Source organism: Peromyscus maniculatus, chromosome 13 (assembly GCF_049852395.1).
Source record: "Peromyscus maniculatus bairdii isolate BWxNUB_F1_BW_parent chromosome 13, HU_Pman_BW_mat_3.1, whole genome shotgun sequence".
Lineage (NCBI taxonomy): Eukaryota > Metazoa > Chordata > Mammalia > Rodentia > Cricetidae > Peromyscus > Peromyscus maniculatus.
This window is the reverse complement of record NC_134864.1, coordinates 66,671,667-66,697,637: the sequence shown is the minus strand read 5'-3', so window position 1 is coordinate 66,697,637 and position 25,971 is coordinate 66,671,667. Positions and strand designations below refer to the sequence as shown.

At 36.8% G+C, this 25,971-nt stretch overlaps 1 protein-coding gene across 2 annotated transcripts in view; it reads right to left on the bottom strand.

Moving 5' to 3' along the window:
- Col5a2 (collagen type V alpha 2 chain) overlaps positions 1-25,971 on the bottom strand; it is a 130,264-nt gene that overhangs the window by 44,600 nt on the left and 59,693 nt on the right. For both annotated transcript variants that reach the window (XM_076550448.1, XM_076550449.1), the window contains exons 2-11: positions 21,049-21,281; positions 14,087-14,119; positions 13,072-13,104; positions 11,328-11,381; positions 6,925-7,035; positions 5,039-5,116; positions 2,574-2,618; positions 1,243-1,296; positions 834-887; positions 108-161 (exon numbers count right to left, since the gene is read on the bottom strand). In XM_076550448.1, the coding sequence (XP_076406563.1) occupies positions 108-161; positions 834-887; positions 1,243-1,296; positions 2,574-2,618; positions 5,039-5,116; positions 6,925-7,035; positions 11,328-11,381; positions 13,072-13,104; positions 14,087-14,119; positions 21,049-21,281 (749 nt within the window). The remainder of the gene's footprint in view (positions 1-107; positions 162-833; positions 888-1,242; positions 1,297-2,573; positions 2,619-5,038; positions 5,117-6,924; positions 7,036-11,327; positions 11,382-13,071; positions 13,105-14,086; positions 14,120-21,048; positions 21,282-25,971) is intronic.

Genomic DNA, 25,971 nt, shown 5'->3' with positions numbered 1-25,971 from the left:
GTCTGCATTTACCTAGTGTCTAATGCATGTGTGTACAATGAGCTGCAAGTTTCACGTTCTTTATTCAGTCTTTGTGTCATTCATTATAACAATAATCATTAACTTACCGGTGACCCTGAAAACCCCACTTCGCCAGTATTGCCATTTCTTCCAGGTTCACCCTTTACAGAAAAAAAGAGGATGAGAAGCATGGAGACATTAAATATTCTTCTCTGAGATTTCATGACAAATCGTAGGTGAAAAGCCTGTAGCAAGTTTTTGTGTTATACTGCAAACAGTGTAAAAACAGAACCCAGGTTCTGTTTCTGGTAACATTTAATTCTGCAGTTCAATTTATGGTGCTTCCATGAAGTTATCACTGAGAATAAATGGATGCAAAGTAACCTGTTCTGATCTAGTCATTTTCAGAACATCAGAATTTACTTGCAGAGGGCTGGGATACAGGTCAATGTACAGACCCTATCTATCATGCACAATGCCCCAAGTTTGATCCCTAGCACAGCAAAAACTAAAATAAACATATGTCATATGTTCAGATTGAGTCGTCTTCCCAGCCTTCTAAAAGACAAACTTGTTTGTTTTCAAAGATAAATATTAATAAAAGTCCTGGAGAATTCAGTAGAGATAATATCTAGTAATTTAACACTCTCATAATAAAGAGACCTTTCAGATTTTGAAAAACTTTAATCTGTGTTCTCCAGTTTAGAGTGGATTTAATGGGAGCTGAAGAGATGAGGAAATGAAATGGGAATCAGGTCAGAATGTTTTCCTGACCCCTGTACCTCCTTGGTAGCCTCTTCCACACTCCAAAGCAACATGCATTAGAAACTTACATCTTCTCCAGGCTTCCCAGGAGGTCCCTCTGGTCCACGGGCACCAATTGGACCCTAAGGAAAAAGCAAAGAATATTCATCTTCTCCTTCCAATGCTATTCAAATACTATTGAGACAATGAAAAAAATATCAAATAGCATTACTAATGTTTTGATTTTTATCTGTGTGTCTCAGATCCTATGCTTAACAATAGAAACATTGAAGTGTACAAATCTATGTATCCATACTTTCCACAACACCCAGACTCTGGATTAAAGTACTGTGACTTAGAAACATAGAATTTAAGTATAATCGACAGTACAGAGCCTCCAGGATTATCATTTCTTGTTTTTGTGGCCTAGGAATTCTCACAACACTTCACAGAGGTAGAGCCCTGTGAAATGGGCTGACAGGCTCACTCCACACTCACCATTGGTCCAGGCTCACCGGGCTCACCGGGAGGTCCTGCTGGCCCCACGCCACCCTAAAATTGAAAACAAATGATAAATGAACCGAAGGAAAGAAGAATATCAAGTTGCGTGTTCTTAGCAATGTGTAGTGTGGGGGTCGCTCTCGGTCACTGTCCAGATACAGAATTTCAGGTAAATTACTGAGTCTGAACATAATGGAGTTTCACAATCTGAAAAAATTAGATTAATATTAGGACTCAGTTTATTTATTATTTAGATAAATGAGTCTCTTAAAATTAAATAGCGCTAGCACAGAATGGGTGTTTAGTCCATAGTAATAATCATCATCATCATCTTCCTCACCATTATCAGCTACCTCTATGTTCACCAATGTAAAGAAATAAAATCCATACAGGTGATCATGACAATGTGATTACCTTGATTGAGCTAAAGATTTTTTTCTTTTGAATTATTCTTAGCTAATATCCACTAGATCGTTAAAAAGAGTAAAATAGTTCTGAATCATAGTTTTACTAGCATTTGATAGGCGTAGAGAGAAAGTATATAGTATTAGGATCTTCTTAAAGATTCCACAAGATAATCACCTGGGCCTTAATTTATAATAATACTAATTGGAAATGATCTTTTTTATCTGACTGTAAAGCCTGAGAGTTGGCAATAATCAATTATGGAAATCATCACGATATAAGATGATGTTCTATTAGTTTAGAACCAAAGACATTCGAGTCCTAGTGCTAGAGGTCAGTCACATAAAGAAATCAGATGATGAAAATTAAGGGCCCTTAAGAAACTATGAGGACTAGGTAGACAGTTTGGTGGATTAAGCATTTGCTGTGCAGGCATGAGGAGGATGGGAATGTGGGCCTCCAGTACACATGTAAAGGCTGGGCAGATAGATAGCCAGTTCTAGGTAGACAGAGCCCAGGACAGGCCATCTCTGAAGCAAGCCAGCCAGATGACTGGCCAAACTGGTGAGCTATCAGTTCAGCAAGAGACCCTGCCTGCAAGAGAGAGGCTCTGCCTCAAGAAATAAAGTAGAGAAAGATCAAAGAAGATATACAACTTCAGTCTCTGGTGTACACACACACACACACACACACGCACGCACGCACGCACGCATGCACGCACGCACGCACGCACACACACGTTATCAAGAATCTTTGAAAAAAAGCTGCAGATGTTTCTAAGTGGGTGAGTATTATTTGGTAGCTGTCATTCCAAGTGATAACTATGCAGTTTAATGGTCTGCCCAAAATAGTTATGAAACATGAACCTTATTTGTGCTCTTTCTTTATGTTACAGTGTATAATTTATTTGTACAAACACTTACTTGCTGTCCTTGTAAGCCTTGAGGTCCCCTTGGGCCAACAGGACCCTTAAAAACAAGTGGAAGAAAAGTTACTTTATATTCAAGTCATGTTATAATTATTTTTATTTATTTTTAGATTTATTTATTTTATTTTATGTGTATGAGTGTTTTGCTCATGTGTGTGTCTGTGTGCCACATGTGTGCCTGGTGCTCTTGGAGGTCATAAGAGGGTATTGTATCCTCTGAAACTGGAGTTATGATAGCTGTGAGCCACTGTGAGGGCACTGAGAATCAAACCCCGATTCTCTGCAAGAATAGGTGCTCTTAACAGCTGAGCGATCTCTTCAGCCCCTCAACGCATACTTTTAAAATGTTGAATGTGTTTTAGAACCTGGAAAGTGACAGTTGACTAGAGGGCCAGGCTGACATGACCTGGCTTTGCTCTTCTGGGAGGCGGATGGACTCAGAGAGATTAAATTTGAGTGACATGTGGGATGATTTCATTGTGTACCCTCTGTGCTGTAAAGAGAGATAAATATGCCTGTGCACACCCAACGTCTTTAAGGACAAGGGTCCTCACATGTGCAAATGGGTGGCTCTGACAGAGCAGAACATCTGCAGAGGGAGAGTCTTGGCAGGCATGCAGTACTTACAGATAGCCAGTTTGGTGCTTTGGCTCTAGGGAGAGCTAGCTTAAATACCAAGCTAAGTTAACCGTTTATGAAACCAACAAGATTAGCCAGATTATTTTCAATGTCAGTTTAAAATTATCTGGGAACTGAGTTTTCTGGAACATTTCTTTCTTCCATAACACGTATTAAAAGTATGAGCACAGGTTTCCCTCATCTAAACATGAAACAATTCCCCTGAAGAAAAGGACTGTAGCGGGAAGCGAAAACTTAGGGAATTTTAATTCCATATGAGGACAACAGAAATTAATGTCAAATCTTATAAAGTAAAATCAGTTTTACTAAAATTAAGTTCAATCAAGTAAAAGCTGCTAATTAATTTTAGTTCAACCTATATTCTATCTACTAAGGAGAAAAAGCACCTTTGAAAATGTGGAAGTTGAAAGATGGCCACTTGGAAAGAGAAAGACAGTGAGTAGGAAGAAGCAAGCATGGGAAACTTAAGAATGAACGTGATCAAATTGTGGACATGTATAAGGACAACAAAATGAAACCCATCACGTGTACAATTTAATTAATTTTAAGTTAAAGAACTTTAAAAATAAAATTTTGATAAGATACTGGTATAGATATATGTGTATTTTAAATTTGAATATATAAAACATTAGGTATCTCAGAAAGCTATCACAAAACAAGCACTGAACAGTGCCACCATAACTTAGAAGACATACAAACCATATTTGAGGAAAGCTACAGCTGGCCTTCAAGGTGGGGAGAGGCATGGGTATCTATGAGGTGTGACTTTATTCTTTATTGTCTGAAAGTCCATTAACATGGAATAATTTTGAATTATTATGATCAAAGGCTTGAGAGAAGTGGTGTGAAGAGTGTTAATTCTTTCCACGGGTCTGGAATCCTTCAAATAGCCACATTAAGAATTCTCCCAAGAAGATAGAAAATTCAAGAGGCCAAAGATGAAAGAGGACCAACCAGGGAAGCAGAGTTGTTGGAATAAAGAGTCAAAGCATGTAAGGTCAGTAGGAACTCATAAAAATGGTGGAGTATCTGTTTGAAAATTCTGCCAAATTAATGTTTCTAATTGGCACAATAAAACATAATAAATACACTTTTATTATAAATAAACGGTCTTTGTTTGATGGTGGTAGTTATGTCTTCTACTTCTTCAAGTACAAAATGAAATATGCAGACAGATGTTTACTGATGTTCACAAAGGATTGGCATGGTTATGACTGGAATATCCCTGAGCTTTTAACTTGCACACAGTAGGACTTGCTAAATAAGTTAAATGTATTGATAGGCGTGTTTTAAAATATTTTAATATACTTTATATTTATAAAGTATGTGTGTATGCATGTGTGAGTGTGTGTATGTATGTGTGAATGTTTGTGTGTGTGTTTGTATGTGTGTCTCTGTGTGTTTATGTTTGTGTGTGCATGTGTGTGTATGCATTTGTGTGTATGTGCGTGTGAATGTGTGTATATGTCTGTGAATGTATGTGTTTATGTTTGTGTGTGCATATATGTGCATGTGTGTGTGTTTCTGTGTATGTATATTTTATGTGTGTGTTAGTATGTATATCTGTGTGTGAGTGTGTTTCTCTCTCTCACTTTAGGTGTGTGTGTATGTGTCATGGTGTGCACATATGGAAATCATAAGAGTCTATTCTCTCCTCCCGTATGTTTCTTGGGGGATAATCTCAAAACAGCAGGCTCGGCAGCAACTGCCTTCACCAGCTGAGTCACCTCATTGGCTTACGATTTTATCTCACTAGCTCACTCAAGCTTCTCTGTTTATGTATCTTTCATTCAATACTTCATCAGTAAACTTCACGCTTACCACAGAGCCAGGCATGAGTCCTACTTGACTCCCCAGTCCAGATTTTTCATCCAACCCAGCCATCTGAGCTGAAAAGGGCTGTAAGGTAAAGTGTTGACATTATTTACACTGTGAAAGATGTGCATCGACACACTTTTAATAGTGAGCAATGTGCACATCCTGCCATTCTCCTATAAGACCCTTCTAGGAGCCATTTTAAACACTGACTTTAAAACATGGGGGAAAATTCAAGTTGCTTTTCAATGTGTGTGTGTGAGATGGGCTACTCTTCCTCCAGGGTGTTTTGTAAGTATTCTGTTCCAGAAAAACTGCTGCAACCAGGCAAAAGCACGGATCATCCTGATGGCTTCTCAGTTGCCTGCTGGGGATTTGATGTCTTCATCTGGCGGCTTCCCATCCCTGGAACATGCTAGTAACAGAACAAAGCTTAAAGGATGTATTTTAAATATTTACCCTAAAGATGCCAGATTCCATTTTAGACAGTTTTAAGAAAAAAGTGTTTTTATTCACTCATGGAAAATAACCTAAAAATTGCTTTTATGTAAGTTGACAAAATTATAATTATAATTATAATTATAATTAAAATTATAATCCTTCCCATAAATCTCTGATTATTCTAAAAATTGGAAACAGTCTTACTTATTCTCTGTGACCTTTAAAATACTCTGACAATTAAGGTGACTGAAATTGTTCATCTATTTTCTAGTAGTTCCATTAATTTTCAGATTTTAGTGAGAAAATATGTGTGTTGTCCAAAATATAAAGACAATTCCTTCTGCAATCAGTTGGTAAGCAAATGTATGAACAGTTGAAAAATAATAATCTCCAGACTCTACAAGGTCACTTTTACTATGCAATATACTCCTGAATGCCATGAGCAGCCACCAAGAGTTCAACAGGGCAGGTAGAAAGAAGCATTTTATTTGATTAAAGAAGGAAATTAAAATTTAAGAAATATTTTAATGCTGTTATGGTTTGATATAGCTCCCCCAACACACCCTAAAGGCTTGTGCTAAAATCTCGGTCCCCAGTGCAATGTTCACAGGTGGAGTGTTGGGAAGGAACTGGACCATGGAACTTCCCAATCAATGAATTCATGCACTGATGGAGTCGTAAGTCAATAGCACTGTTGGGAGGTGGTAGAAACATTCAGAAGTGAGGTCTAGTTGGATAAAATTAGTCAAGTAACTGACGGTGTGTTTGGGGGAGCCGTGTCTTGTCCTAAACCCCTCCCTTTATTTGTTTTTTTCCTGGCTGTGGAGAATGGGGAAGAAGATAGAACATTTGCTCTATCAAAGTTTGGCCATGACACTCTGGCCAGCACAGGCCCAGAAACAGTGGAGCCAGCAGCCCTGCATAGAAACTTCTCACACTGTAAACTAAAGCAAATCCTCTCTCCTTTAGACTGTTTTTCACCAGTATCTGACACGGTGACAAAAATGTCTACCCCAAGAGCCTTACAACTTCCTGCTCTTTCCATTATCACAGATATGACATCCTCTCTCAGAAGAACACAGGTTTTGTTTTGTCAGTGTTTGGGGAGCCTGGAGAAAGGCAGGATAGACATGTATGTTCCCCAGTTCATTGTGTGAACAGTGCAGTGGTCTCTCGGCATCACGAGAAAAAAGCAAAGGTTTAGGGGTCTAGAACTACCACAGGGAAAAACAAGTAATTTGATGCAAGCCTTTAGAAAATGATGCTTTGAATTTTCCAACAATTCACTGTAGATTTATAAGCTTCACTGTTGTTTATAGTAGGCCTGCATTCATTCCAAAGGTTTGGAGTGAAGCATCAACCTTTGAACTGAAACAGTCTTAACACCATAAGATTGAATTAATGATTTGTGTGTAACCTAATTGTTAGGCTGATCAGAACACACAACTCACCCTGCTCATGCCATCAGGTCCTGGGTGAGAGGGATGTCCAGGAGGCCCTGGGGCACCTGGCTGACCAGGAACACCTGGCTCTCCATCAATTCCCTGAGGACCACGAGGACCCTAGGAAAGAAAACCAGTAGACATTAGAACCACTTCCAAATATGTACTTAGTAGAAAGCTAAGTGCACAGCATTTAGTGGATGGCAATTATGGATGGTAATTACAACAGACAATCTAAGCACTGTCAATTCCAGCATTGGTCAGGGTTTCTGTTATAGAGACACAGTCTTGGTAAGAATTTCACTTGATGTGTTAAATCTTAGAATAATTAGAAAATCGTGTCACCTCAGCAGTGTTCTAGAATGAGTTTTACTTGATGAGATTTTCTTAAGTATATTTAATAAGCAGTTTCTAAATGTACCTGTCTTATATTACAGTTAACTATGAATGTGCCTGCTTGGCCTATTTTTTTTTTTTTTACCCTATCTTCTCCTAAAATATAAAGGCTCTTGGTAGAGTTTGTGGGTCTATTTCATCTCCCAAATTGCATGAGGCTTGCAGAATTTGTGGTGCAGAGCTGACATTTAATACTGTGGATAACATTTGCACATTTCACTCTTCTTTACTTTAAGTCTGGCACATTTTCTTTCCCTTCCCACCCAAGTGGTCAACCAGACGAATGAGAAATCAGAGGCAAGGCACCGTGATCCAGCCAAGTCTAATTCTCAGAGAAGTGAACAAAGACCCTCATTGCCAAGTCCCACCCTCTTCCTAACCCACATTCTGAGGGAAGCTTGGGGAACAGCCACGTCCTCAGGTCTGGAAAGGCTCCATCTCCCAGCTTCATCATTCCCATCAGGCGTGTGTGTGTGTGTGTGTGTGTGTGTGTGTGTGTGTGTGTGTGTGTGTGTGTGTGTGTGTATCTGAAAGTCTTAAGCTCTGATAGAAAAAAGAAGAAAGAAGAAGTCACAGGATAATTTCATTTTTATCACTAAACATGGGGATTGAGTAAAGCGGTAAGTTGACATTTAATAGTAAAAGGGCTTCTAACTCTTAGCCAAGAGAGTAGCCCTACCTGGCCCACAATCAGCAATTCAAAAATGAACCAACAACACAGGCCAGAAGGCTGGACAAGCTGAAGAAGCTGATTAATCGCAATTTGCTGTACTCAAACATCCGTATCTTTCAGTAGTGAGCCAAATAACATTTATGCCTTTGAATTGAGGTAGAAAAAATTAGCCTCGAAAATCAAAACATAATTTCTTGAAAAACATTCTTATATTTTAAAAATCAACCCCCTTCTTGCCCCTAGACCATTGACAATTCACTATACTCTCTCTAATGCATAATCCGGCTTATTCTGTTGTTGTCTCAGGCTCCTGGGTCACACAATGTGACAGCAACCTTTTGCACCAGGGCACACAGGGTAATACTTGAGGTTATTCATAGTTCTTTTTCTTCCCAAAATTCAACTGCTAAATGAAAACTATTATTATAAACAGAAACTTAACAGAAACAAATGCTTACTCCCAAAGCATTTCCAAAATAAACAGAAAACTATATTTATTTTATATGTGACTAGAATGTAATCTGGTTAATATTAATTCTCTAAATTGTTCATGTATTAATTAAGCCTGATCAGATACCATGCAAGGGCTGATCTGAAGGCAGCCTACATTTTTATTGACTTCCAATCTCTTTTATATTCTTCTGGAATTATCTCTAAATATCCCTGGTATTAGTCTAACACAATTTGAGATTTAAGTTAATAAACATTTGTGAAAATTTTCTAAAACAAAGTGAACATAAGCAATTTAATGAGAATAAGAAAAATATAATGTAGAAAGTTTACTGTTTAAAGACTAAAAATGAACTATAATTGGGAATCCATTAAAATACATTTTCTATTTCCAATTAAACTTAATCACATGACTTGTGTGTTAAGTTTCTATGTGTATCTAATGATCTATTTATCACTCTTTTCTCCCATCCCCCAGAATACTCTGCAGATGGCCACTAGGTGGCGAACTTTAAACGTCCACATGAAGAAAATAGCTGCACAATCCTCAAGAACTTATCTGCTGTGGGTTAGTAGTTTGTTGCACAAACACAGGCCCATGTAAGCATGCACACAGGTACATTATGTAATGTTGCAGTTGTAATAACTGGTGCATGTTTCACTGTACACGATGATCCTTGTAAGTGTCATGTGCCATTTGTATGCAATATACCACTGAATGTCTGTCTTCAGACCAGTGGCCAGTTTGTCATTGTGAAGGGACCTGGATAGCAATACACTCTAAACTGAAGACCTTTGACTGTGAAGTGACCTGGATAACACACTAAACCGAGGACTTTTGATTAAAGAGTCATGGTGGTCACTGACTTGATGGGTTTCTTTGTATCAGTACTCAATCCAGCACAATTTTGCCTGGATTTGGCAGCATCAAGACATTTTTATTTGTGACAATTAGACGGAAGATGAGGGTTGCTCATGGCATCTGGTAGGTAGGGCCGACAACAATCCCACAATGTAAGTCCAAAACTTCAATAGTGTTGAATCTGAGAAACCACACTACATTATGGTCTTCTGTATTGTTTGATAGTAATGGAAACTGGAGGTGGGAACTGGTACCTATGATTTTAACACCACTCCTTATTGTGACAGTAAAGACCTTCATCCAGAGAACATCTCTGATGAGTTTGTGTCCTGAATCCAAACCTTCTATCTATGGGTATTCAGTGGTATGTTCGTAGCTAGAAATTGGTGATGATAATTACACCAGGACAACCAGCAAAAGTTACAAATCAAAGGGAGAAATTAACTAAAGAGTGTGGATTGTCAATCTGCCCCCCCCCATATCCCACCACGGCTAGTATTAACAGAGAAATATACTTCACACTAAGAAGCCTGTCAGGGTTGCCCTATGCTCACATCAGTAACTGCTCTCCATTCTTTTTATTCCAAACACACAGACTCCCATCTGATCAACATTCTTTACCATGGGGCTAAGATAGGAAACAGGCACCTACCTCATTAAAAAGGAAAAAGGAAGAAGGGTTGGGAATTTTAGATTCATTGATTCCTAACCAATAATTCTGAAACTGTGATCATTATTTCCATAGCAACCGTCATGTAAACATTGAATAGTGTCATCAAATATATTCAAGGACACCTTTTCTGTGTAACCATCCAGGCTCCACCCCATTTAATTCACCTTCTGCCTGTCATTTTTATTCTGTGGTGACACCAGGAGAGCTAAAAGCATTTAAACTACTAAAGCCACTCAATAGAACAATGAAGTATACGCAGGAGAATGAGAACATGTCATTTCTTCCCCTAATATGGCCTCAGTTTGCTGGGGCACTGTCATTCACCTACAGGCCTACAAATTCCAACCACACTCACAGCTCTATTCTAGAAGTATTGACATCACATTCTCTGCTTGGTTTGATATGTAGATGCTTTTTAAAAAAACTAGCAGAAAGAGTTCATAGCAGTGTGACCTAAAATAGATTCTGCTCTCTCCTAAATATTCAAAGTTGTGCATCATCACCTCGCTTATCTATTTCTTCCACTTACATATTGACAAACACATATTGGGATACCCAAAATTCCATTAAAAGTTAAGTTTTAGTAGCTACAATTATACATAAAAATTAAACAACACAATTTTTTTTCTAACCGAAATATGGGATAATGATAGCCACAGAAACTTAATCCAGTTCTTCAATATATGAAACATCTTAGATTTTTAGGGTGAGATGTGAGAAAGAATATAATTAAGAAGAGAATAACATAGCTTGTATGCAAACAGATGATGAGAGAAGAGGCTATACAGTGCATGTATGCCATCATGCTTTAGTTCAAGGACACACGGGATTTAGTTTTAACTCATCCCTTTTGATGAGTGTTAATTTTTTCAATTCTTGAATCTCTGTAGCATCTACACCATGGAAAGGAAAGAATTCTTCTCAGGTAATAAATTTTATTCACCAATAATTTCTTTTTCCTCTCTCTCCAGGTGGATATTTCCACAGCAACCATAAATCACAAAGTTCAGGTGTTTTACCTTAACTGAACATTCTTGGCATTGTTTACTCACGAGTGACAACTTCTGAACTCAACATGATGTGTTAATCATGTGTCTCTCATCAGCTTGGTTGTGATTTGACCTTATAAACTGTAATTGATTACAGTTGTGCTATCTCTCTAGTAAGTACTGGGTAATCATTTTCATGCAATAATTTCCCCTAAATTTGGAGAGTTGTAAGTTCATTTCATGAGAGAAGTCTTTGCCATGGAAGTGACATAGTAACAGTGTCTCTGCCACCCTCACTGCACTCAAAGGAAAAGTGCAAATCAGACCATTTGACAAACATTTGGGGGTGGGGAACAGGCGCCAACTTACAGGTCTTCCCTTGGGGCCTCGGTCCCCTCTCGGTCCTTGTGATCCTGGAGGGCCCTAAGATACAAATTATGATTATGGATATAAACATTCGTGAATTTTTAAAGGATTTAATTGGTAAAAGAACATTGAAACAGAAACATCACATTTCCAATTTAGTGCAGTTGGAGACTAGACGACAAAGCCTGTGTGTATGAATGTACTATAAACAAAAGGGCCGAGTGTTTCAGGAGTGAGGTTCAAAGATCTGCAAACAATTAGGTACCACATAAAGGTACTGTGGAACTAAACATACTAGCATAGCTACTAATTACAAATTAAACATCATTTTCACAGATTTGTCCTAATGTAAATCTCTGGCAATTAAGTTCTAGGTACAAAAACTTAAGATTTCATGTCTGGAGACACACATAAAAGTGCAAACCCTAAATTATCAATTATCTGGTGGAATATGGGAATTCAGATTGGTACAGAATGCTCCAGACTACTCATCACTGGCCTACCTGCTGCTTCCATTCTACTGTTGCTTCATGTACATTCAAATAGTGACTTAACTATTATTTCTACTGCATATATACGTGCACATAGATAAAGTCTGCTTATAATTTCTCAAATTATAATTGCCAGAGTTTCTGCCTTGCTAAAAAATACTTTATTTAAAAGTTGTTATTTATTTCAACCAACAACACTGTTTCTGTTGTTTTATTTAATTTTTTATTAAGATTTCTAGACTGGCCCTGAAACTCCTTTGGCTCAGGGATCTTCTTCCTCTGCCTCCTGAAAAGCAGGAACTATGTGTCTTGTTGCCAAGCCATGCTCAACGTCACTGTGTAAAAGCAGAAACTTCCAAAGTAAAATGTGCTGTGGATATTGCTCTATATAAATAAAACACTGATGGCCAGTGACCAGGCAGGAAGTAGGTTGCCAGGCAGGAAGTAGGTGGGACAAAGAGAGAGGAGAATTTGGGGAAGCAGAAGGCTGAAGGGAGAGACACTGCAGCCACCGCCAGGACAAGCAGCATGTAAAGACTCTGGTAAGCCACCAGCCACGTGGCAAGGTATAGATTTATAGAAATGGGTTAATTTAAGATAAAAGAACAGTTAGCAAGAAGCCTGCCATGGCCATACAGTTTATAAGTGATATAAGCATCTGAATGATTATTTTATACTTAGATTGTGGGACTGCGGGGTTTGGTGGTGGAGAGAAGCCCTCCAGCAACAAAAATGAGTCTGTTAGATCTATGTTAGTATTTTATTTCAAGAGATCTGATGTATTTTGATATTTAAATGGTATGTATGTGAGTATATAGCTATTGATAGTCCAAACCTGAGATAAATAGCCTTTATGTAAAGCCAGGAATCTGTCATGCTGGTATATAACTTCTCAAATTCTACTGCAATATATTATTTAAGTAAATAAAAAAACTCTCTTAATCAGTAAGTATACAAGTATGCTCTCATTTCAAGAACAAGGTCAGTCTAAAATTAACAATGTAAACATAGATTGTTTTTCCTTTCATTAACAGCAAGACTAATGCATAAGAAAAAATACAGTTTTTCAGCTGCAGGATGAACTGACCTTGTGTGCCATGTACTGCTTCAAAATACAATGTCTAAATCTGAAGACAGTTTAAAGTAACACATTTTGGGATGTCAAGCATCCTTTTTGTGCGTTGCTGTTTTCTCATGTTAGTCTGGCCAGCAAAAATGTTCAGCATTCACAACAAATACTGGAGAAAAGTACTTACTGCAGGTCCTGGACGACCGCGTATGCCCGTTACCTAAACGCCAAACAAGAAAATGTGTAAAGACAAAGTTTGCAGAGACTTGGAAAATTCAACAGTCTAATGAATAAAAACAAAATTACAGTGGAATCTTTTCAAGGGTGTTACCAACTAGCTGCACTTCCTCTGCCTTGAGTTAAAATATCACCTATTTTGAACTCTAATATAGGAAAATAGTGTTGGCATGGAAAGTGATACACCCACATTGAAGACAGGGGTACTGCACTAAATCTTCCCTCTCAGGGCAGCTGTGTGGCCTTGAAATAATTACTATTCTCTCTATACTGTTTCTTTAAGTGGAAATTTATATGCAGACTCAAAAGCAAATGGTGTCTATGAAATAATCTTACTCATAGAATTATGTGGATTGATAAATATTTGTCAAATACTTAGAATCTAAGATATGTTAAACATGAAAAGGGGAAACTATGGGAAGTGTTTACTTTTCAGGCAAACTGAGAAAATAGGGTTTAAAGATAAAGCAAAAATGTGTGTACTACCAAATAATTAACATGTGACTTTTTCTCTTAATAGATTGGTAAAAACTGATGTAAAACCTATGGTTTGAAATGATAGCAACTCCATAATATCTATGGTGTATCTTCTGGTCACTGACAAGGATAAAGATGTCCTGAGAATTCTGAATTAATGTGGAATTTCGAGCAGGATCAGGAAATGACATATTTCCAAAAGTGTGGAACATCACTATATATACATGCAATAATTTAATATTATAAAAACTTGAGGTTTTTGGATTGTCAGTCATGTAAATATAAAATTTAATGTTACAAAGTATTAGATAGTGTATCAAATACTGTATTTGTCTTGTGCATATTATATTAAAATTTTTCTTTATAAAATAACTTTGTTTTTAAAGGAAACAATATCCAACTACTACAGTTATGCTTGAAAAATGATACATATAATGTTTTATATATAAATATATAACATATAATATAAAACACACATATATACTTACAACAGGCACTAATCCTGGTTCTCCTTTTTGTCCCTAGGAAGATTTTTTTTTTAAAAGAAGAAACCAATTAGTAGAATACAAATTATTTTGAGCAATATCATGTCATACTAGGCTACGGAAACACTGGGAATGTCTACAAAACACTAACAATGAGAACAAAAAGTTTACATTCCATAATCAAAGCATTTAGTCAGACATTATTTGTGAACACAACTTCTACTTAGCTGAAGAAGGTAAAATAAATTTAGCATATGAAATGAGAAAAGCTTCATTTCACTTTGTCTTTCACAGATCAAAAGCAAAGGGTTGACTAGAATAAGAAAGAGTCAGGAGGAAAGACATAAAGATGAGATGTCATGGAGACACCTCCCCAAAGATTAAAATCACAGAAGAAACCCAGAGAGGTGTGTGTGTGTGCGCGCGTTTCCCACACGTACTTAGTGGCAGGGTTATCGTTATCAACAGAAACCATCATTGCCACCTGTTCTCCTTTCATAGAATTCATGGAGAACATCAGATGTGACAAGTGCTTATCTCTTCAGAAGAGAGGACAACTGTTCCAGTTGTACACTTCTCAGTCTCCGAAGGAAAAGCTGGAAAAAGTCAACTGCAAAGGAAGAGATTGCCAAGTCAACCTATGTGCTTCCGCAAAGGAGCAACAAGGAAACTAGACATGAGAGGCATTTCGTCTGAGCACAGAGCTGTAGATTTTTGAAGTGCATATACTGATTTTATGATCTCAGTATGTAGGGTAAATAATGTTGGGTGGCCTGATATGCATGTATTTCCTCATATATTAATTAGTGTTATCTGCTTCAGTGTTTGTCTTCCAGTGATTTTGGTTTCCTTGATACCATCATTGTGTCTGCCTATTTTGCTTCCTCAATGATCTTCATGAGCCAATTAGTATCAATTAACACAATATAAAATGCCCTCTTCTGTTAAGCAACTGAGGAGAGCAAGTGTGACTTCAACTCACATCCTACTTGCAAGGACTGCAGGAGGAGAGTGTCTAAGTTTAATTTCTTCTCTCATGTATAATATTATTTCATCTAATTATAAAATCAAATATGTGGCTAGTAGGGAATTTTGGAAGCAGAGGAAATACACAGAAGAAATTATCTCACTCAGTATCTTGCAGATATCCAGGGATACCATTCTGACATGTCCCCATCATTTTTATGCCCTCTCACTTATCTGTCAAAGCTACACTGGTACATCCCAAAACTGTCATATTAAAAAAAAAAAAACTATAGTGAACATCCTTGAGTATCAATGCTTGGATGGCATCATGATTGATATGTAAGAGATGCTTCTAGAAAGTATGTGGGTTAAAAGTCATATTGCTTTTGGTTTTTTTTTGTTTTATTGTTCTTTTTTTGGTCTAGGTCACCAAATTGTATACTCCAAGGGGCAATCTAATTATATCTTTCCAACATTACCTCACACATGAAAAACTGATGCAATATTAAAACTTTTATAATTTTAATGATCATAATGACAGACTCAGTGGCAGGATATACAACACAGTGATCACATCAATTGATGTGAGTCTGGAGCAGGCAATGATTCACAGTAGGGAAGTGGCCTTAGAGCAAAGGCAGTTGTTAGGGTAACAGTTATGACTACTGATGTCCTCATATGCATGAAGCTCTTCTCTAAGAAAATATTTTAAGGTCCTGAAGGTGAAGGAGGGGGAAAAGGGCAAGTAGTGTGCTTTAGAAAAAAATTAATTTATTTTGGATCAATTAATTCTCCTTCAATGGAAAAACCAACTCATTAAAGGAGAACTCCCTTCACTTTCTTTCCTTTTCTTATCATCCCTCCTTCCTTTTCCTCAATCTATCCCTGCCAGCAGATTAACATCATGTCTCTAATACATATAAAATATTTACTAAGTGCAATGATTAATAAAAGGTTGGAAACAGTAGAACATGTTCCAAAATCTCTAATACAGTTCATAACTTTCTGACAGAAATGGACATATAAAAAATTAGATCAGTGGTTGAATGCTTGTCTAGTATATGGAAAGCCCTGGCTCTCCCACACTGAAGAAGTAACAGACAAATGAACTGCAGAGCCAGCAGGTTAGTGGCCTCTGTAACTAAGTAGTCAAGGAACTGTGTTCATTTGGTCTCAGTAGATTTCAGGCTACTTTATACCCACGCCAAGCTTCCAGACATCTCAGAGCACAGTTCTGTATGAATAGTATCAGAAAAAAAGTGCTTGTGAAAAAGAAATTATACAAAGTAATACTCACCTTTCTTCCTCTACCTACAAAAAGAAAAAAAAAATATGTCATTTTATGGAGAAACAACTATGAAAAACAGGCAACACATATGCTTTCAATAGTATATTTCTTATAGATACAGATTTCAACATAGACAGGTTATCTGCCCACTAATATGGTACAGCTCAAAAACTGTCTTGAATCAATTTCAACAAAGAAAATAGTACGTATATTTGGAATATTCTCATGTGCTCATAATTTTCCTCATAGCATTCAGAGATTCCAGTGTTAACAAAACCAAGAAAACTAATCATTTTTATCATAAATTATTTTTAATGAATGTTCCCTGTTGGTTTTAATATTGTAAATTAGTCAGGTACTTTAGTTAAATGCAAAGTGTATTAAATGCCCAATTCTGCAGTGAAAATCTGCATCCTGCATCCTGTCCTCTGTCCCTTGATTCCCGGTCTCTGTCTTCATAAATAAGCAAATTATACCAGACACCTAACTTTTCCTTATTCTCCTTTTCTTGTCTGCATATAGCTGTAGGTATTTAAATCATACAAATGTTTGCATAAAAGTTGTTTTCCTGTTTCATTTTCAAATCAGGATCTCTTTGCAGGAATCCAGCACATTCCATTTAACAGCATTACTTTCCTCACAATTAATTATTTGGCTTGTTTCTGGTTTTTTTTTTCCTTATTGCTGAAGACAGCTTATTGTCCTACCACAATATTTCGAAGAATGGATGTGAGAGCTATAGGTATAATTGTGGGGTTTTGGTGGACTAGCCAGAAACCATATTAGTTATTATAAATAATGCTATAATGAATAATGATTTTATATATATGACCAGCTGTAAGTATATTTGTAACATAAATTTTCTTAAATTCTTTGAACAAATGAATTGAAAAATATATTTTGACGTACTATCGATATACAGTCTCCTGAGGTTATAACCACTTTATTATACTCCTGCAGTCAGTGAGCAAAGCTCTCGGAACAACAGCTGGTAATACAACCCACTAACAATCACTACAACATTGTCCAATTTGCTAAGTGAAACAATGTGACTCAAGTCCCAATTCTGATTTTGAGGGAATTTGACAGTATCATACTCAATTTCCTTTAAAACTTATGTTATTTCCTCTATCTTTTATTATTGCTATTTTATTATTTGTAGCTGAAATTTCTTTATACATAAAATATAGTCATCATCTGTAACTTGAATTGCAAATTTGCTTGATTTCTTGCATGCCAATGTGCTGTGGGATGTCTTTCTGTATGCTGTAAATGTGTTACTCTGATTGGTTGATAAATAAAACGCTGATTGGTCAGTAGCTAGGTAGGAAGTATAGGCGGGATACACAGACAAGCAGAATTCTAGGAAGTGGAAGGATGAGTCAGTAGACACCAGCCTGCCATTCAGGGAGCAGCATGTAATGGCACACAGGTAAAGCCGCGGAACATGTGGCAACATATAGATTAACAGAAATGGGCTGAGTTTAAATGTAAGAGCTAGTCAGTGGTAGGCCTGAGCTAATGGCTGAGCAGTTTTAATTAATATAAGCTTCGAGGTGATTATTTTATATGCAGCTGTGGGGTCTGTGGGGCTGGGCAGGACCAGAGAAAACTTCAGCTACACCAATGTTTGTTTTTCATTTTGTTTTCTTTGTTTGCATGCTGGCAATTAACCTAAGGCCTCACTCATGGTGTCTGAATACTCTACCACTGGACTGAACCAAAGCCTGAGAAAAAGCTTTCTATATTTCATGACTACAAAGAATTCTGCATCTTTGACATTAGTAGAATTCCCTTTTATCTCAATTTAGCCCACTATTTGTGTTTGCCCTGTGTGACTATTATGAATCTAAGATTTGTCTAAGATTCAGCTGTTCTAAAGGTCTTATGATATTTAGTATTCATGACTGACTATGATAAGACATTCAAATTTTTAAGCTTTTGCTTATCTATTATAATTTTATCAGCTATTTCTTGTGTGTTTTGTCTTAATTATGGATATTTGCTATTGCTACAAATGGGATATGTTTTATCTCATTATTTATATCATAATACAATTTTTACACAGCGAATCTGTATATTTCTGCTGGTTAATTTTATACTACACCGCCTTGTAGTAACTTTTTACTCAGTTTATTTAGGTTTTATAAATGCACACTTTTGTTTTTGTGGAAACTACAATGTTTATTGCTGTAAAGGAACATGTCTGTATGCTACCGTAAGGGAACCTACTGTATGCTACCAGTCATACAAAATGCATAGAAGGCAAAATTATAATTTCAAATTTCTGTTCAATTTTCCCAACTAACTAAATGTTTTCCCAGGCACTGCCAGGGCTACAGAGTTTTCTTGAATAACATCATGGTTTGTTCTGTTCCATTGTGTTAGTCGCTTCTTTGGAGACTTTTCAATAATATATATGACTGTGGTAATAATGTATTCCCCAATATATTGCGCACCTTAATAACCTTATCTGGGGTCAGAGAACAGAACAGCCACTAGATATAGAGGCCAGAAAATGGTGGCACACATGCCTTTAATCCTATCACTTGGGAGGCAGAGATCCATGTGGATCTCTGTGAATTTGAAGCCACACTGGAAACAACCAGGCATGGTGACTCACGCCTTTAATACCAGGAAGTGATGGCAGAAAGCAGAAAGGTATATAAGGTGTGAAGACCAGGAACTAGAGCTAGTTATGCTTTTAGGCTTTTGAGCAGCAGTTCAGCTGAGATTCATTCTGGATAAGGACTCAAAGGCTTCTAGTTTAAGGAAACAAGATCAGCTAAGGAAATAGCGAGGTGAGGTTAGCTATGGCTTGTTCTGCTTCTCTGATCTTCAAGCATTCACCCCAATATCTGGCTCTGGGTTTGTTTTTATTAATAAGACCTTCTAACAATTTATGCTACATATGGCTATCTTCTACATATATTCTGCCTTTTACTGTGTTCAATTCTTCTTGATTAATGTACTGCTTTTCTCTTCCCACAGGTGACATCTATAACTCTTTTGACATCTGTGCACTATTACCTCATTGGTCAACTTCCTAGTTCATCTTTCAGTTTTATTTTTCCTGTTTCTTCCACATCACTGCACATTGATCCTGCTAACAGTTTTTTTTTTCTTAGATACAATTATGACTTTACTAAGTTCTGACCTCGAGGTACATCTTAGCACTTAGTAAGTGTTATATAAAGTACCCAGCACTCTGAAAGTTCAGGGCTATCCTTGGCTAAATCACTTAAAGGCAACTTGGTATACAGGAGAACTTGTCTCAAAAAAAAAGCTGTATAATTGGTTAGAATATTGTTGGCTCATTTTGGTATGGGTTAATTTTGTTTGGATTTGGTTCTTAGTTCCTGCTAGCCTAATGTGTAGCTCAGACTGACTTTGAACTCTTAATCTTTCTACCTCACTTCCCAAGTCCCGAAATAAAGGTATGCACCACTATATTCAGCCTCAGAAATTGAATGTGAACTATGGCCACACATATGCCAGTGTGTTCTGTGTCTCATAAATTTAACAGAAACCAATTACCCTCCTCTCATGCTTCATTTGTATAAATTTGTTGCCATTCAGTTTTCACTACTTTGCTTGGAATGAGTTGCATTCTCCTACACTGACTATTGGCAGGAAGTTATAGATTTTGCTTTCTGGCATTGTTGACATATTCCCACTTACTATTTGTTTATCCACAAGGGTTAATTGTGCTGATTCCTGGGCATCTGTTGGATTATGTCTGCTTCCAGGAGATTTTGTGTCTTTATCATTCTATGACACGTTTATCATACTGCACAAATTTGAGTTTAAGTATTTATTTTAGGTGCATTGTTTCTGCTAAATAATATCTAAGATGAAAAGATATAAGTTGCTGTATGATATCTCCATGTATGTACTGCTGAATACTTCATTATTCTTTTGTTATTTTCAATGGAATTTGTCAAAAGAAAAAGGAAACTTTGATAATGTCTTGACAATGACTAGTACAAGGACTAAAGCAAGCAACTTAAAAGCTTAATGTTGGTCTTATATAACTCATTAAAATATGCAAATGACAACACATGCCTATCCCTTTGATTAAAATCAAATATATATCAATTAAACACAAATACTTTTTTTCTATAAAAATATTTAAAAACCCAGTAACTTGTATCATTCTTTTCTCCAAGAACTTGGCTCCACTTCCTTCTATTATATGGTTCACATTAAGCACACCCTGGATTTTTAAGGCAATGTAAGAGAAACTGCTAGAGCAGTAATTATATTATAAATAATTATCATATTCTGTAGGGTGAAGCTTATACATTCTGCATTTTCTCTTGGACATTAGGCAATGAAACAGAAAGCCAACAAAATATCTTGGAGGCACCTTTTATAAACACAATGACAGCAGCCATCTATAATGCACAATCATTCTCTAATTTGGCATAACCATTCAAAACAAGATCCTCTAATAGTTAAGAAAACAAGAAATCACTGTCTACTTCTATGCTAATTGACCTCAGAGGGGGAAACTAGGTTCCCTACTTGCTCCAGGAGGCTCATCACACTTTTAAAAGAAATATGTTTAGTTTTCTGATTTCAAAGTTATTAACCCCTGGGGTCACAGAGTTAGTTGCTATGATTATTCACTTGGATTGTTCAACTCTGAGGACAATAATCATTGGAAAATAAAGGTGGGCCATCAGCTCTATTCTAAACAGATTTGAGCATTCTTACCAAAATTAGTATCTCCACCTCCAGATGTTTGTGGGCATACTTGACAGCATTCCCCAGCGGGTGTTATAGGATTGGCACAGTTGAGCACATCTAGGCACTTTATCTTGTCACAAAGAATGGCACCATTGTCGCAGACACAGATCTCACATGGAGAAGGTTTCCAAATGTCTCTGTTTAAATACATCTGGCCATTTTGAGTACATGCTATTTCTTCACCATATTCATCTGAAATAAAAAGAAAAGATGTTAATAATCTGAAATTTTATAATCTATGGAATGTTTAAGATAATAAGGTATCATTTTGGTTTTAAAAAAAATTCAAAGATGTACCCTCCTAGGCTTGAGACCTACATCAGTCAGCAAAGTCCCTATTGTGCAAGCAAAGGGGAGCTGAATTTAGGTCCATAGCACCCATGCACAAGGCTGGGCAAGTGTCGTCACATGTGCCTGTGACTCTAGTGCTGGCAGGTGGATTCCCAGAGCCACCTAACCACTCAGTCTAAACAAGTTCAATGAAAGATTCTTTCTCAACACAGATAGAAAGCAATTGTGGATACCCAACATCAGTCTTTGGCTTTAACTAACTCTCTCTCTCTCTCTCTCTCTCTCTCTCTCTCTCTCTCTCTCTCTCTCTCTCTCTCTCTCTCTCTCTCTCACCAATGCATGAACACACAGAGAGAGGGAGTAGGAGGAAGAAGGGGAGGAGAGAAGAGAAGGGGTTAATCTCTTGAGACAAAAGACCGATAAACTTATTCACATAAAACAGTGAGTAGTTCATCATGAAATGATGAATGAAATACACATTCCCCTAATAGGTGGAGAAGAAAAAAATGAACCAAAATAAGTATGCTTTTTAGCCAAAGAATGTTTCTAACAAGATTTTATTTTTGAAATTATAAGTGATTGAATGTAATAAAGTTTGGTAAAGAGGGACAGAAAGAAGCCATTTGAAAAAAGAGCAAAAAGGATTTCCAAAGGGAATGAGTAACTTCAGTACATGTAAACCCTACATGATTTTCAACTTACTAGAGATTTTATACAAGTAAATCTCAAGCAAGGAGTTCAAGTGGACTCATGTACTGAGAGAAACTTCCAAATAATAGCATATGGGCTTCTGAGAATTGTTTTAAACATGAATTGAAAATGAAATAACCATTTCCTATCTCTTGGATTAGGTTTCCATTAACCATACCAAATTGAGGGTATTCATTTTTAAACTGTAATAGAAACACAAAACTCACAAAGATAATGAGAGGATTATCTTTACATTGAAATTAATTAAGGAAAGTTATAGCAAAAGCAATATGTTTTATATAACTTTACTAATTACCTTTCTATATTTAGATAAAAGTTATTTTTAATATTGGGAAATATGTATGCATGTATACATATGAAGCAACAACCATTGCCATAGGGAGGAGTTCTGGTGCTAGGAGCTGAGAAGCGCCTGAGTATTTAGAACTGCAATTATTCACTTGTGTTTTATTATGTGTAGGTTGGTCTCTTATAAAAATTGAAACCAATCACATAATACAAGCACTTTTTCGTTGTTGCTTCATTTGTTTTTTGTTGTTGCTGCTTTCTGTTCTGCACAAATGATCCTGCTGCCCGGTTCAGAGTTCTGTCAGTTATGCTATATCGTCATGGCTATCACAGCCTACAGCTACCAAGAGTTTTGCTTCAGGGTTCCACCCCACATGGCCTTCTTCAACAAGGAGATAATGGGTTCCCTTGTTTAGACCCACCTACTCCCCTCTGGAACTTCCTGCAACAACCACACAGAGAAAAACAGGCATCTCAACCCTACTAGATTTAGTCCTCACCTGACATTTTAAATACCTCCACTGAAAGAAGAAAGACAATTTAATAGAGGAGTGAGGGAACACTCAACCAACAAACTTCTTCAGATGCTGAAGTCTCAGGAAAGAAAGAGAATGGTACCCAGTTCTCAGAAACAGACAGGTCATCTGTCAAGTGCTCAGAACAAGACTGCTGGGGGACACTGATATCACAACCTTACCCTCTAGACTCAGTTATTATTGCAGAGGAGGAGGCAATAAGATTGTGAGGGCCTGTCCAGGCCACCCAGCACTACAGAGTGAGGCTCTGTATCAATATTTCAAAATAGAGAGGGAGGCAGGGAGGGAGGGAGGGAGGGAGGGAGGGAGGGAGGGAGGGAGGGAGGGAGGAACAGAGAGAAGGAAGGATTGTAAGATGCAGAAACAGTGGCTGTCTACAGTCAAACAGTATGTCCCATACATATCATAGTTGCACACATGAGTTCACATCAGATGTAACTGACTGCACAAGACCAGACCAATCAAAATCCCACCCTTAGTTGAGAATGGTTGGCAATTTATGGCTTCTAGGGGACAGAGAGTCAAGTTATTTTCAAAGATGCCCCATGAATGGCTATCCACACACATGCGCATTCAGGCAGCACTGCATGAACTCTAAGTCTAAAGTAAAAGAGCAAACAATATTGGGAAAACTAGGTGGTGAAGGGATAATAGAGTAATTAGAGAGGATAAAATTGAGGGGTAGTTATTAAATTGCATTATGTACATGTATGAAATTCTCAATAAAATGTGTTATAGCTGCATTAAAAAAAATGAGTTGTAAGCATTCTACTCCCAAAGTAAACATTCCAAAACATGATCTATAAACATGGACTCACGTTCATAATCAATTGAATAATTACAATAAGTAGATAAATTTAAAATAACTTCTGAGTGGCAAGATGGCTCAGTAGGTAAAGGCTCCTGTAGTAAAGCCTGAGCTTAACCCCGGGGGAACCCACAGAGTGGAAAGAGAGCAACCCGAAGATTTCCTCTGTCTTCCATGCTCTAGTTCTGTGTTGCCCATCTCCTGCATGCAAACATGTAGGCAGGCACACGGAATAAATGCATAAAAGTAATTTTCAAAGTGAAAAGAACTTTGTTCACCAAGTTTTAGTTGAGGAAGCAGCATCTGTTCACTGGTTTTAAAGTCCTTGCTTGAAAATGAAATACTCCATAATGTCCAATTGCTTTTTCTCTCACAATTTGGGTGGTCAAGGTTGGGGGTTGTGTACATTAATGGGGATGAGGTGGTAGTGGGTATGTGCTGATTGTTCAAATATTGAAAGCATATATATATATATATATATATATCACTTGGAATATCTTATATTAATATGCATATATATATTACTTGGAATATCTTATATTAATATGGATTGTTACATATAACATTTTATACAACATTGTGAAGTTATAATTACTGATATAATAAAAACAAATTTATATAAATTATTATACAATGCATTAACATCAATTAAATATGGAATTGTTATACTATATAATTCCATTTTGTAACACTTAATGTACTACAAACTACTAATTTAAATTTGCATATCTATAATGAAATATTTTTAGATACAGCATATTATTAGATGTGGTAATATATACAATATAACTGAAATGAACTAAAAGCTGGGAAGTCAAAATATACAAGATTGCATGCAAATTTTCAATTAGATATAAAAATTAAGCAGATAGCTTAATCATATTGCTGCAGCTACTTCTGGAAAGGAGGTTTTGAGAATTCTTTCCCCAGTTCACTAGTCCATTTACATTGTTCAGAGTACTTTTGTCTTTGTCAATAAAGCTACTTCTATTCAATCCCTAACTCAAAAGGCATTTCTTGTTTTATATCTTCTGATGACTGCTGGAATTTTCAAATAATCTGTACTGTTTTCTCTGAAAGTCAAATAAACTTGTTCTTGAACCTGATATGAGAGTGGGAGAGGAGGGAGAGAGAGAGAGAGATTGGAAGAAAAGACTCACCCTTTCAGTTCTGTGTTAACACAAATAATAGCAATTTCTTCTTGGAAGTTTAAGACAATGTGATCTCAACCCAAGGGGCAGAAAAGGGGGGGTCACTGCATTGCTTTCTTTAAATGGCAATGCTGAAAGCTGGTTTTATACTTTGATTCATCACTGATCTCTTTCTCCTGAGAATTTATAATTAAATTTAAGATGATATGGACATGTAGTTGGAACGCTTTTAAATGGCAAGGAGATGAAAAACCACATTCACTACTGAGGCATGCCTTCTCTTCGCCCACACAAGAATCTGTTCCCATTACAGAGGGCTCAGTGAAGTCTCGCTGTGCATGTCTGAATGAAAGATGTGTGCAAACCAAGAGTGGTTAGAAAATAGAGCTCACGCACTCCTCTGTGCTTCTACATGGCGGATGTGCATAATATGTCGACCATCCTTTATGTTTCTATGGCTATTTACTTAAATGAAAAGCGGAATAGGAAACAAAATGGTGGTCAGTTTGTTGAAAAGAATTACAAAGATGTTGTCATAAATAATTGTTGTATGAATAAAAACAAAAAAGTAAGAATTTTTAAATGACATCTTGAGAAATCTAATAGTGCCCTCACGACTCTGCTACTCAACTCAGAAACATAATCCAGGCTCACATCTATAGTCTAGATTTGAGTCCTAGAACACACACACACACACACACACACACACACACACACTCACATCCTGCAAATCTGTGACTTTTTGCTACTTACACTTTTTGCTACTTATAGTTTATTAATGTCTCTAGAATTTAAAAGAGTTTGAAATCTGGTCATATTTTTATTCTTTTCTAATTTCCATGATGTAGTTTCCCATATTTTAACTTCCATGCTACAGGATTGTTTTCTTCTTACTAAATACCCCAGCAGACTGTGTCCATTGTGAAGTCACCCGCAAAGCTCTGGCATGGCTGTCTAGATGGAGAGGTGTATTTTGTTTGATCATATTTTACTTGAAATCAACTCAATTGTCCTATGTTTGTAAAAAGCTTTCATAGATCTGTTTTCCTACAAATCTTATGTGCTTTCCAATTTAATTGTCTAAATTCAGTTCTTAA